The 14,545-nt window shown below is 38.8% G+C and overlaps 1 protein-coding gene across 3 annotated transcripts in view; it reads left to right on the forward strand.

The window, feature by feature from the left end:
- LOC145996373 (inactive pancreatic lipase-related protein 1-like) overlaps positions 1-14,205 on the forward strand; it is a 102,536-nt gene extending 88,331 nt beyond the window's left edge. For all 3 annotated transcript variants that reach the window (XM_083132809.1, XM_083132810.1, XM_083132805.1), the window contains 2 exons: positions 8,379-8,570; positions 13,379-14,205. In XM_083132809.1, the coding sequence (XP_082988935.1) occupies positions 8,379-8,570; positions 13,379-13,469 (283 nt within the window). In that variant the 3' untranslated portion in view covers positions 13,470-14,205. The remainder of the gene's footprint in view (positions 1-8,378; positions 8,571-13,378) is intronic.
- Positions 14,206-14,545: the final 340 nt, after the last annotated feature.

Below are 14,545 nucleotides of genomic sequence, written 5' to 3' on the forward strand. Positions count from 1 at the left end.
GGTCCACATTTTGTGCCTGGACCACAATACTGATAGCCTGGAAATATGTAGTTCAAAATGGCAGCTTGCTTATAATGTCATTAACCAACCCCCGACCCCTCAGAAATATTCCAAAATTTAGGTGGTAGAGTATTAATAATTTTTATAAGATATCCAATCCCCTTAGTGTCCATTCACTATATAAAATTAGACAATTTTGTGCTTATCATGTCCATAATTCCAACCTTTTCATTGTAAAAATTGTGGTTGCCCAGCATTTTCCTCCCCCAGCTATCACCAATAACCTATCTACAAGTTTCCTGACATCATCAACCCAGACAAATTCTTTAGGCAGGGTGTTGTATGTTTGATTCCACTGCCAGTCTTGATCTGTGACCATATGGCTTGATTAAGTTGTTGTATTTTGCTCCACTGCTAGACTTGACTCTTTTTGTGTGGGATCATTGTTCTGGTATAGAGCATCTGATTTTATTAATATTTCTTTGTAATGCTCATAATCTTGATCTGTATAGCTGCCCAGGCTTTTCCTAGTCATCAGTTCCCCACAATCCAGGGTTGTGCAGGATATTTAACAAAACCACCTTTTTCTCCAAGATGAGATTCTGAATATACAATGAGATCATCTCCCATAAATGTTACTCTGAAATTGCCAATTCTATGTATGATGCTACCATCACGCTCTGTGTCAGCATATAAGCCAAAGACCTCATCTTTTGTTGTCTTTAGGTCGTGCTTAAATATTTTTGAGCAAGAGACCCCAATTCAATAGGATCCTGAGTAGCTTCAATTCTTCGAGGAGCAACAGGACTAGGTGTATGAATACTGGAAAGTGGGGTGATTGGATAATCTAATATGTTCCTAGCAGCTACAGGTACAAGCTCTGTGATCAAATTTTGATTTTGCTCTGTAACAGTTTTGATATTTTTACCTAATTCACTAATAGCATCAATAATAGGCTGTTCTGTTTGTTTGTGTTGTTCATAAATTCCTCGGTTCTGTGATTTCCATCCCTTAAATCTTTTTACAAGATAATCTCTTAATTTAAGATCATCAATGATTGGCCTTTTCATGGTTATTTATATATGTTTCAATGTCTAGAAAATTGCTAATTTTATTTCTATATTTACCACTATTGGGTTTTCTTGTCATATCAATTGTGACAAACCCATAACTGTCCTGGTTCCAGCACCTACTGCAAAACTTGGAAAAATCATTGTAGCTCAAGTCCCCACCTACATATTCATCATGTATGTGTTTGAGGTTGGTATGATCTTGATGAAACACACATGTAAAATTGCTGTTGTCTCGGATCAGCTGCTTCGGTATTTTAGAAAAAGTCTGTGCCAGGTAGAAGCAATCAATGTTTTTGTGTCGGCCCTGTGTAAAGAAATTTCTAACCTTGTTTTGATTATCCAGTATAATGTCATCAAACACAACAACAGAATTATCGAGACATTCATGGAGTGGCTTAACATCTGATTCAAAAGTGGCAATATCTAATCCATCATATAGCTTCATCAGCTGCTGATATTTTAATTGTTCCAAGCTCTTAGAGAAAACATACAAGTGCCTGTTTTTCCAGTCTAACCAGTTGGGTGCCAATAAAAAATTATCAATCATTAGTGTAGTTTTACCACGAGCTGATGGCCCAACAATAAGACATCTAATATTATCAGGCAGCAACTTGCCATTTCTCTTAATCTGCTGTTCAGGTTCTGGCAGCCTTTTTATAACATCCCAGGTGCTCATATTATCACTTTGTCTGCATCGATCCAGCTGTGTTCTGGAAGTCCTAGCCATTTGACAAGTAACTTGTTGCCTTTTCTGCGGATGATTTTTTCTATGAGATATGTGTCAGGCTGTTTAGTTTTGCTGAGTTCTTCTTCATAAAACCTGCCTTTGAGAATTTCTCCTCGGTGATCTTTTATTATATATGTGTTAAGGGTCCCAGGTTTAACTTGAACCACTGTAAATAATTCAGTGCTCCAGTTTCTTGTAAAGCCTCTTTTGAATAAGTGCTTATATTTGCTGATTCTTACTTGATCACCCACCTTGTATTTGGCCTTTCTTGTTGTTGGCTGGTATCTAGGATAATAAACAGTCCTGATCATTTTTTGCTCATCAGATGAAGTTACTTCAGAGGGTTTCATGTTGATTGTGGAATGGACCGAGTTGTTATATTTATGTAGAAGTTCTGGAATAATATTAAGCCATTTATAATTACCTTGAAGTGTAAATTGTTTATACATAAGATTTTTTAGGGTTTTGTTGAATCTCTCTACAATTGAGGCTTTGAGATCACTGTAACTCGAGTAATGTTTTATTGACTGGCTAAAACTAAACAGCCTGACACATATCTCATAGAAAAAATCATCCGCAGAAAAGGCAACAAGTTACTTGTCAAATGGCTAGGACTTCCAGAACACAGCTGGATCGATGCAGACAAAGTGATAATATGAGCACCTGGGATGTTATAAAAAGGCTGCCAGAACCTGAACAGCAGATTAAGAGAAATGGCAAGTTGCTGCCTGATAATATTAGATGTCTTATTGTTGGGCCATCAGCTCGTGGTAAAACTACACTAATGATTGATAATTTTTTATTGGCACCCAACTGGTTAGACTGGAAAAACAGGCACTTGTATGTTATCTCTAAGAGCTTGGAACAATTAAAATATCAGCAGCTGATGAAGCTATATGATGGATTGGATATTGCCACTTTTGAATCAGATGTTAAGCCACTCCATGAATGTCTCGATAATTCTGTTGTTGTGTTTGATGACATTATACTGGATAATCAAAACAAGGTTAGAAATTTCTTTACACAGGGCCGACACAAAAACATTGATTGCTTCTACCTGGCACAGACTTTTTCTAAAATACCGAAGCAGCTGATCCGAGACAACAGCAATTTTACATGTGTGTTTCATCAAGATCATACCAACCTCAAACACATACATGATGAATATGTAGGTGGGGACTTGAGCTACAATGATTTTTCCAAGTTTTGCAGTAGGTGCTGGAACCAGGACAGTTATGGGTTTGTCACAATTGATATGACAAGAAAACCCAATAGTGGTAAATATAGAAATAAAATTAGCAATTTTCTAGACATTGAATCATATATAAATAACCATGAAAAGGCCAATCATTGATGATCTTAAATTAAGAGATTATCTTGTAAAAAGATTTAAGGGATGGAAATCACAGAACCGAGGAATTTATGAACAACACAAACAAACAGAACAGCCTATTATTGATGCTATTAGTGAATTAGGTAAAAATATCAAAACTGTTACAGAGCAAAATCAAAATTTGATCACAGAGCTTGTACCTGTAGCTGCTAGGAACATATTAGATTATCCAATCACCCCACTTTCCAGTATTCATACACCTAGTCCTGTTGCTCCTCGAAGAATTGAAGCTACTCAGGATCCTATTGAATTGGGTCTTCTTGCTCAAAAATATTTAAGCACACCTAAAGACAACAAAGATGAGGTCTTTGGCTTATATGCTGACACAGAGCGTGATGGTAGCATCATACATAGAATTGGCAATTTCAGAGTAACATTTATGGGAGATGATCTCATTGTATATTCAGAATCTCATCTTGGAGAAAAAGGTGGTTTTGTTAAATATCCTGGCACACCTGGATTGTGGGAACTGATGACTAGGAAAAGGCCTGGCAGCTATACAGATCAAGATTATGAGCATTACAAAGAAATATTAATAAAATCAGATGCTCTATACCAGAACAATGATCCCACACAAAAAAGAGTCAAGTCTAGCAGTGGAGCAAAATACAACAACTTAATCAAGCCCATATGGTCACAGATCAAGACTGGCAGTGGAATCAAACAATACAACACCCTGCCTAAAGAATTTGTCTGGGTTGATGATGTCAGGAAACTTGTAGATAGGTTATTGGTGATAGCTGGGGAGGAAAATGCTGGCAACCACAATTTTTACAATGAAAAGGTTGGAATTATGGACATGATAAGCACAAAATTGTCTAATTTTATAGTGAATGACACTAAGGGGATTGGATATCTTATAAAAATTATTAATACTCTACCACCTAAATTTTGGAATATTTCTGAGGGTCGGGGGTTGGTTAATGACATTATAAGCAAGCTGCCATTTGAACTACATATTCCAGGCTATCAGTATTGTGGTCCAGGCACAAAATTGGACCATAGATTAAACAGAGGTGATCCTGGTGTTAATCCCCTAGATGCTGCTTGTAGAGACCATGACATAGCATACAACACACATTCTGATCTTGACAAGAGACATGTTGCAGACAAGAAATTAGAAGAGGCTGCATTTGGTAGATTTGTAAGCAAAGATGCTTCTTTAAGTGAAAAAATAGCAGCATTGGGGACCACCATAGCTATGAACACCAAACAAAAACTGGGGTGGGTGTTGTGAATATATATATAATAAACCTAGAATGAAGGCCAAGGGTGTTATGTATCAAATACCTTATGCAGGTCTTAAATCTCTTAAAACTATTGATAGCCTTTTAACCAAAAAGCAGCGGAAAAAAAAAATTCTTGTCTTGCAAAGGGCCATGGAATGAAATTGTTGCTTAGTACCCCCCAATTAAAAAAAATTACAACAATCTAGAAAAAAATCACATGTGGGGGGTCTCATATTTACTATCCCGGCCATCTTAGCAGCACTTGGGGCTTGTGGGGAGCTTGGCTGGGGGATCAGCTGCCATAGCAAAAACAGTAATAGATGCCAAGAAGAATAGGGCAGAATTAGATGAATTGAAGCGCCATAACCTGGCCATGGAGAAGCAAGGCAAAGGTGTTAAGAGAGCCATGAATAAGTTTAAAAAAAACAAGAGCCGCTTACAAACCAAGATATTGAAGCTTTAATCAAGCCACTGGGCATCAAAAATTTTAGAGGTGTGTACATGTCTGATTCTTTGCCAGAGCAACCACTCAACAAAGAGTGTGGCATTGTTAATTTGGATAAGTACAAAAATCAGGGCACTCACTGGATCTGTTATCTTAAATATTTAAAAAATGAGGCATTTGTGTTTGATTCATTTGGAGGTGTTCCACCTGAAAATTTAATAAAATATCTAAAATCAGCTAATCTTTATTACAATAATGCCCGTGTTCAAAACTTCAAAGATGTTAATTGTGGACATTTGTGTTTATCTGTTCTTAGATATCTGTCTCAAATAAATAAACCATCAATTGAAGATTTTCAAAAAGCCTTGTGGTATTTAAAACATCATGGGGGTATTCCATCTCACCAGCCAAAATTCAATATTGAAACTCAAATTACATGATGATATAGTGTATCCCAAAACAATAGCTCTCAGAGCATTTTATGGCATGTACTTGATCCCTAATATTACACACCACAACAACAAAATTGCAGTAGGGGATCAAAAAATTGTCATCACTCCAGGGCAGTATAATCTGTCCACTTTAAATGCTCAATTACCCAGAGGTATAGTATTAACTCAAAATTCTGTCACTCACAGAGTAGAGATTGTATCTGCTACAGAAACAGTGGATCTGGGTACTATAGGAGAGCTGTTAGGCTTTGAGAACAACACAAAACTTGAACCAGCCATCAAACACACTGCTATTAATATACCTAAATTCTTAGCCATAGAGACTCTAAATATTCACTGTAATGTGGCTGAGGGTATGATCACCAAATCAAATGGCATAGGCACTCGCAAACAAACTGGCATCATTGAAACATTCAAACCTAACTCTGAATTTATGGAGCCCATCATCTACACTCCATCACCAACATTATATTTTCCTGTGTGCCATAACAGAATAGATTATATTGAGTTGATGGTCACTAATGAAAAAGAAGAAATAGTTGATTTTGCTGGAGCCACAACAACTGCTATCATAGAGATTAATATTTAAATAAAAATACATACAAAAAAATGGAAAATATTGAGAGTTATGAGCTACAATCATTCCCCCCAAACAGGAGGACATTTGCAAATTTAAATCAACCCAACACAGAAATTGAGGTTGATCTTGATGTAGGGGATGGCTTTATACACCCCCACAGAGCAGATCTGTACATCAAATTTGATGTTGTAAAGCTCGATGGAACAGATTATCCGGCAAATTCAAATATAAGATTGGTAGACAATTTTGTGCCGCATCTGTTCTCTGAAATTGAGATCAGAAAGCATGGTGTTGTTATGAACAGAGTGGATTACCCCGGCATTACCTCCACAGCTTTGGCCACACTAAAATTATCCAAGACCGAGGCTTCTTACTACAAAATAGGTGGATTTGAGGCTGGTGATAAAATTATATATAAAAGCCACACAGTGCTGTTCCCCATGCGCCTGTTGCCAGGATTCTTCTCAGATTACAAAGATATTATGTGGAAGGGTGGTTTAAGAATTATTTAGAAGAGCTGCCAATGATAATAATGCTTTGATGAGGTACAGTACATTAAACCCTACAGGGGAAGCTCTGCCTAATACCCTACCTGATGAAGGCAAGTGCATTATTCAGACTATGGAGCTAAGAATCCCGGTTGTTGAATATGAAGCCAGTTATGCTCTTAAATACAAAGCAGATATAATAAAAAATCCACAAGTACCTTTACAATTTTATACATATCAATGTGTACAGAAGCCTGCCGCTGGTACTTATTATGAGTTTGATGCTACAAATTCATTCTCCAGTATACAATATGACATGCCAGATTTTGTGGTGGTACTGTTTCAGACTGGAAGACACAATAATCAGGAAAAAAATTCAAGTAGATTTGATAACTGCAACATCAAGAACATATATCTTAAAAATGGCAGAAATGAGGTATTTCCTAGAGAAAATTATAATTTAGACATGTCCAAGGATGATTTCCTTAAATTATATGAAGCATTTACAGCATACAAAAGGGTCACTACTGGCAATACTGACATGTATTACACACCAGATGAATTCAAAGCACAGAGACCCATGTTTGTCATCAACACTTCAAAAAGGAAACAAGATGTGGTTAATGACAGGACAAACATTAAAATTATCTGTGAATTCCACGATACACTCCCTGATGACACTATATGTAGTGTTATTCTCATAGGTGAAAAATCATATGTTTATGATGTAAGAAATGAGAGAGTCACAGAGCAATTCTCGAAGAATTACATTGTTTTAGTACTAGATATGCAAGTTGAGCCTGGTGCCCAATTGAACTTAAACCGGAAGTAAATATGTGTGTGTGTGTGTGTGTGTTAATACGTTTGGCCTAGTTTTAAGTGTAGCCAAAAAAAATATCAAGAGGAGCATATTTTTAACAAGCTTATGGACAAAAATCTGGCAGATGTAGATTTTGTAAGTGTAGGCAAATCAATCTGAGGGGGGTCATACTTTCCCGGGAAATTCCCGAGGGCATTTTTACAAAAATCTTGGATTAGACAGAGTTCCACACTTGAGCAAAAAGCTCATATGGGCATGTTGAGCTAGTTTTAAGTGTAGGCAAATCTGCCTGAGGGGGGTTCATACTTTCTCGGGTTTATAATAGCACCAATCACACTACTGAGGTGGCAACCACCTGGAAATATGACCTTTCGTCTGCCTTCTCCAACGATAAGAGGAAATGTGTTCGCGTCAGAGGGCGCGTTGCTTCCTGTCTCCAAATTTCGAGGTTGACAGAAGGGCAATTTTCATTAATATATTGTAGTGGAAATATTCTGATTAATTAGGGTAGACATTAATTTACGTATATCATTTTTAATTAAATAAATTAGAAAGCTACTTGCGAGTAAATTTGTTGGGATCAGGGCATCAACTTTTAAAGACGAATTTACCAGGTCGCGGGCTCACAAAGGGTGAGAACCACTGACCTAGGAGGATGATTGGTCGAGCCTTAGAGTTAGCTGGAGGGATGCTTCTATGGTTTAACATGGTGACAATGAGACAATTGGGGGATGCTTTAGGAACATTTTGGTAGCTTGGGGTAAAGGGGGGATATTCAGTGTTAAGTGTTACGTCATAAACTGCTGAATTGTGGCTTCGAGCAGCCATGATTGAGGCAAGTTCTTGGAAGCACAAAGAATTCAAGCGGACTGCCTGGAGATTTGAACCTTTTTTGCGATGATACATTGTGCAGTATTCGCTGTTTCAACCAGAAGGTCGCCTTATTTCATGGCAACACATGGCTAATCGCATCCTGAAACCCACCTATAATACCTTAAAGGGAATAGAAATACTTAATCGATTTTGATTGATTTGAAAGTTATAGTTTACAAACCAGAAATCCACATTGGCGCTCACATAGCGTACACTGAAAACTGATGCAGAACTTTAAATTCTGCTAAGCTTTATAATCTGAAACCTGCAAATGTAATAATTATTGTTTTTCCAACAGCGATTACCAGGAAATTCGTCCAGGAAAGGTTTTGTCCACCGTGGAAGCCGTTTCAGCGTCATTCTCGGAGCTACTGGCTTCCCCCGATCTCTCAGCCACTGTGCTGTACAAGCCCTACAATGGGTGGACGAAGCAGGGGCAACAAGTGATGCATTTCGGCCAAATACAGTTTCTGGACCAGGATGGAAACAGGTAAAAAAATCCACTATTAAAAAAAAACAGCAAAATTAGTTGTATTCTGGCATAGATTCTGGTATGTGAATGGTAGAATGGTGCTCGGGTTTTGAAGTTGAATTGTTGTTTTAAGGCCACGTTATGCAGAGATAGGCTAATCTGGACTGGACCTACAGTTTAAACTGAGATCCGAACCACTGTACAATGGTATCGAATTACACATGCGTAAATATGGCAAATTTCATGTTTTAAGCTAAGACACTAGATTGATGGATTTTCGCGGTTTTTTTCGTTGTACAAGCACAAAATTCACGGAAAAGGCCACAATTTATGCCAAATTCGTAATTTAGCGATTTTCAATGCATGATAAATCGTTCAGAACATGTCATTCCATACACTTCTTTTACAGCAACTAACTTTTTTTTCTTTGTCTCTGTGATATCGCATTTGCGAGAAATCAAGGTCTCTCTACATACAGTACTGGCCAAAAGAGTGTCAACTTCGTGTTTTTTTTTTTGTTTTTTTATGCATACCTCTTTCCAATGTTATCCGATGAGGATGAACGTCGAATGATATGTTGTTGAGGATGTTTCTGATGTTCAACGCATGTACTTTGGTCGAAGTGTACCATTTCCACCATAATATTAAGGAATTACAAAACCCGCCAAAAAATTACTATTGTACCTATCCATGGTGGTTAATGATTGTAACAATGTGTACCAGACATTGTCCAATTTGTGTTCAGCATGACACATTTCTATGTTTGCAGAGTATGGGTGCTCGCCGTGGATGCACCAATTTGTCTCCGGACATGGAGAAAGAATCTAACGGACGCGCACAAGGGCGAACACTGCAGGAACTGGCAACACAGTTTAGAATCACTAGAAGTGCAGTATCGAAATTTCTGAAGCGGTGGAAGCAACAGGGAGGTGTTGTGGAGGAATTCCATATAGGACGACCCAGGATCACGTCAAGACACGTCGACAGGACCATCCTCCGCATCAGCAGAAGCAACCCCAGACTGACGTCAGCCGACATTGCTCGGGAGCTATTATTCCCAACCACCCCGTCGCCATCTGGAAGGACCATCAGACGTCGTCTCCAAGCGGCCGGTCTCAATGGACGTCGGCCTGTTAAGAAACCGCTGATTTCGGCGAAGAATAAGAAGGCCAGACTTGCATGGGCAAAGGCTCATCTGGCGTGGACCAGGAGAGAATGGAAAGATGTGGTCTGGAGTGATGAATCAAAGTATTGCCTCTTTGGAACAGACGGAATAGTGTGGATTAAACGTCCTGTCGGCCAGAGATTTGATCCCAAGTTTCAACTTCCCACAGTCAAGCATGGAGGGGGATGTGTGATGGTGTGGGGGTGTATCACTGTCAATGGCGTCGGCCCACTATGCCGAATCAATGGTATTATGGACCGTTTCCAGTACGAAGACATACTGGAGAACACAATGAGACCATTTGTTCTCCAAACCCTTGGCCGTAACTTCACCCTCCAACAAGATAACGACCCAAAACACACATCCAAGCACATCAGCAACTGGTTCCGCCGTCGTCGCGTTAATGTTCTCGAGTGGCCCAGCCAATCCCCGGATCTCAATCCGATTGAGCACATGTGGAAGGAGTTGGAGCGTTGTCTGGCAAGGAAGAGAGCACGAAATGTTGATGAGAAGTTTGCTCAGTTGGAGGAGGAATGGAAGAAGATACCAATCTCTTTTATCCACAACCTTATCGACTCCATGCCACGTCGTTGCCAAGCAGTTATTGACGCCAAAGGCTTTGCCACAAAGTACTAGATGCTGTTTGTTAATTTTGTGTTGATCAACACCAGTTTTGACCTTTCCCGGTGAACTGAAGTGCAGTATTTCTTTATGGTCGATGGCGTGTATTTTTTTCTATTTACATATATTTGTTCTTTTGTAGACCATTTCACAGTTTGTCGAACCACTCGGTTATCAGTCGACTGTAATCCATTTGAAGATGTTTTGGTGCAAATATTGTGTAATTCTTGCAATAAATACCTCAGTTACAGCAAAAAAACCAAAAGTTGACACTCTTTTGGCCAGTACTGTATGCAACTATATCCTCGCTTGTTAAAGGTTATCATGTAATGCAGTTTCACTCACCAAAACAGCAGTGAAAGGTCCGGACTCTCTTATCTGTGTGGGTAATCTCTTCAACACAAACATAGCTTGTGCTGTCGTTATCACACTACTGCGAGGTTTTAGATCAGAGGGCATGGTCTGGAGTAAGGTCCGTTGACCTGCCTTACTGCACATTTTCCTCGTTTAGCTAGCATTCGAACAGAATAAATAACCAAGGTAAAAAATTAGTGTAAAATGCAGGAACCAGGCTATATTTTCATATTCTACCATTTAACCCACAGTTTCTACAGTTCCTAAACTTCCAAAAAATATAGTTTTATGTGAGAAGTCTCAGCATAAACTTTACGAGTAAAATTTCTCCCTAACTTTTAAAACCTTTCCGTGAGCGAGGTGCAAAAGTTAATAACAAAATATAATTACTATGAACAAGGGCGCCCGCAGGATTCTTTCTCAGGGGGGCAGTTATAGAAACTTTTATTATTATTATTATTATTATTGCTATTATATTGTGTTTATTATTATTATTATTATTACCACAACCACTACTACTACTACTAGTGTTTTTTTCTAATTACATACATTTGAAACTAACATATTCGGTGTATTTACAGTGACTCAAAAAAGTTATAACGGTCAAATATTGAGCAACAGGTAATTGATCTAATTGACCGTTATTAAGAATTAATTACGATTGGTAATATTAAAATCCATCGCGAATAAAGGTGTCTAGCGACTGCCTTAGCCAACGCTAGCTTGCTCGACCACCGTTTTTCGCCCGAATCCGGATTTACATGCATTCATATGGGGAATAGCAGGAAAAGAGCAACTTCTAAACCAATGGACCGAATTGGATGAGATTTTAACCAGCGGAAGATCACTTCATGAAAGTACAGATTCCAGAATTTCAGCCTAATCAGAACAGAACTACGGGAGGTATGAATTATTAAAGATATATCGCTGGATACAATGGAAGACGGTATCCTGTTGAGATAGCCCTTGCTGAACGTGTGCAACACAATAGCGGAGGATTTAGCCTAATCTCTGCACGAGGGGCTGCTACCAGAGGTTAAGGACCGGACTGAGCGTTGACCAGGATAGGAGGATAACAGTCAAAGCACCAGAAACAATAAATATACACATAAACACAGAGGCTAGAGCGTCACCACGTTCAAATCTTGAATAAAAGGGATGATTCGGAATAGCGAGACACAGTTTGCCTAGAATCGACACCGGAGTGTGAGCTACGCGAGACCTAGCTCCGAGTCGCGATCGGACCCGTGGTCTGGATTTGTTTTTGGACTCGAGTGAGTGTTTAGAGTCATGGAGTAGAGCAGAGTAGACCCAAGGGGGTCGTTTCCCCATCGCCGCCAACGCATCCATGCACATACGTGTGGTTATGTGAGAATAACGCCAGACACGTCCACCTGTGTCAATCGCCCGAAACAACGTCCTAAGTTAGCAGAAGTTAATAACAATTGATAGCAAAGTTAATACCGAAGTGCATAACGGCCAATACTAAAGTTAATAACATTTGATAAACTTTATGTGTGTCCATGGGAAACCGTGAATGGCTCATTGCGTATGTTCGTCTCGTCGCCCAAGCCACGTATCACTACGTACGAGTGACCGCAAAGGACTGACCTATTACTGCGCTAGTTGTCGTATGGAGTCGACAGTGTACGTGTACCGTCATGGACGTACCCGTGAAGCGAACGAGTGAAGCCAGGATCCATTTTCGCCAACCCGGATAACCGCGAAGTACAACACCGGAGTGTGGACGTCTTCCAAAACTGTAGGACCACTTTCACCCGATCTAGGTCAGAGGGAATGCAGCGAAGGTAAGATCCAACCATGTGCGTGTGTGAGAGAGATGACGCAAATCTACCGCGAATCTGAGTAAATCAATTCATTGCATAACTTAAATCAGTGCTATGGCATAACTAGACATCCTCATTCCGGCGGACTAATCAACGTTATAGATCAGAGTTTATGTTAACAGCCAAACAATAGTTCATTGAAATATATTTGTACCTTCAGAAAAGATAAAAGGGGTTCGCACAAAGAACAATTATTCACGTTATACTTAAAACCATAAACGGTAAATTGTAAAAGGCAAGGTAGCCAAGAAATAGCATGAGTATATAGTAAAAGTATTAATTAATCTAACCTTTGTAATTGTCATATTGTCACAATATGCCATGGAATGTGTGTATGAATGAGAGATCGAGTGAAAGAGGGCAAGATGTACTGTCTATTTATCTGTGCTTTAATATATGTGTATATTCAGAACCACCGTAGTACTATGTCAAGTCATTTCAGGTGCTTAAAACAAATCCTCCTAGGTTTATTCTCGGTAACTCCGACTGTAGGCACTTATCCTGACCGTAGGCACTTATCCTACAATTTTACCATTCGATTTCATTAACACCTTCCACAAATCTCAGGGGGGGGGGAAGTACCCCCTGGCCCCTCCCTGCGGGCGACCTTGACTATGAATCTCAGTACACTCACTGTATGAAATGCACGGAAAGAATGAAAAATAGTTGTACTGATGGATCGAGTAGCAATTAGGTACTACTGATGGCTGCCTGCATGTGTATACTAGTAGGTATACTTATAGGCTACTTACACTATTGCTACTAACTACTATTACAGTGGTACCTAGTCTTACTATTTTCCATTATTTAAATCATGAATTAAACTTTTTGTCCTGCAGGGTGAGCTACTGTGGATCCCAAACGTACGTCAAGTCGAAGGATTACTCTCCTGGTCACGTGACTGTTCGTGTCAGGTCTACAGGATGCTGATGTGATTTGTGTATTACGGGCTTGTGCAAACGCTTGCTGCTTTACAAAACTGTGTTGAATGATGTGCAATCCTGGTGCATATATGTGATATTTGTGTGTGTGTTGCGAAGAAAAATGATGTATGTGTGTGTCTGTTATACTTTGAACGTAGAGTGCATGGCTAGTAGAATGATGTACATGTGTAACCGTTGAAAACAATTGAAGGCGTCGGTGCAAAAACAGGTCAAGTCCAAGATGTAACATTTCAGACAAAAAAAAGCAAAAACAAAAAAAAACGTCCTGGCCTTTTTTTGCCATAAGTTCGTAAAGCAGTCACGTTTTTTGCAATGGTAGAGAGGGTATTTATAGTTGCACATGACTGTTTTTTTTTTTCGCCCCGAAACACTTTACACTAGGTTTGTTAAGGTCCAATGGGTTCTATTGGGTTTCGTAACAGGAACATTTTTTCTCGCACAATTTAAATTCGGTCCAACTTGCGTATTGTTTCATTTCGGAAAATAGGTAAATGAGCCCATTTACGATTACTGATTTTCTCTCCTGGACCGGAATTGAATTTATTTAAAATTCCTGGACCTTTAACAACCCTGCTATATACCTACAATAACTGGGCTTGACCAATGTTTTACATCGAGATCTTCAATTTCTGCCTCAAATCAAGTTGGTGTTTATGTTAGTATTGTTGTTCGAATGTTGTACATTCCATAGTAATCATTCCAAATACAGCTGTTATGTTCTATACTCTTGTTTTCCTACTCTATTTGAATAAGGATTACGCTACATCGGTGACCGAATTTATTTAATACGTTTACAATAAATGAAATCCCACACTTCAATCAATTCACACTCCTTATCTTTTCCGGACAAATTCTATTTAGTTACAACTCAACTGACTAGATGGCACTCCAAAAAATGAGTTCAATCATGGAAAGTTTCAAATTCGTCGAAGTTTTTTTCGTAACTGAATGCTGTGCGCATCTGTTGTTAAAATTATTAACTTGCTTTCTTTAGATTTGGCGAGAAAAATCACACCATAATTATATTACTCAACAAAAGTAAATATATATACATATATATAT

Source organism: Lepisma saccharinum, chromosome 1 (genome assembly GCF_977018435.1).
Source record: "Lepisma saccharinum chromosome 1, izLepSacc3.1, whole genome shotgun sequence".
Lineage (NCBI taxonomy): Eukaryota > Metazoa > Arthropoda > Insecta > Zygentoma > Lepismatidae > Lepisma > Lepisma saccharinum.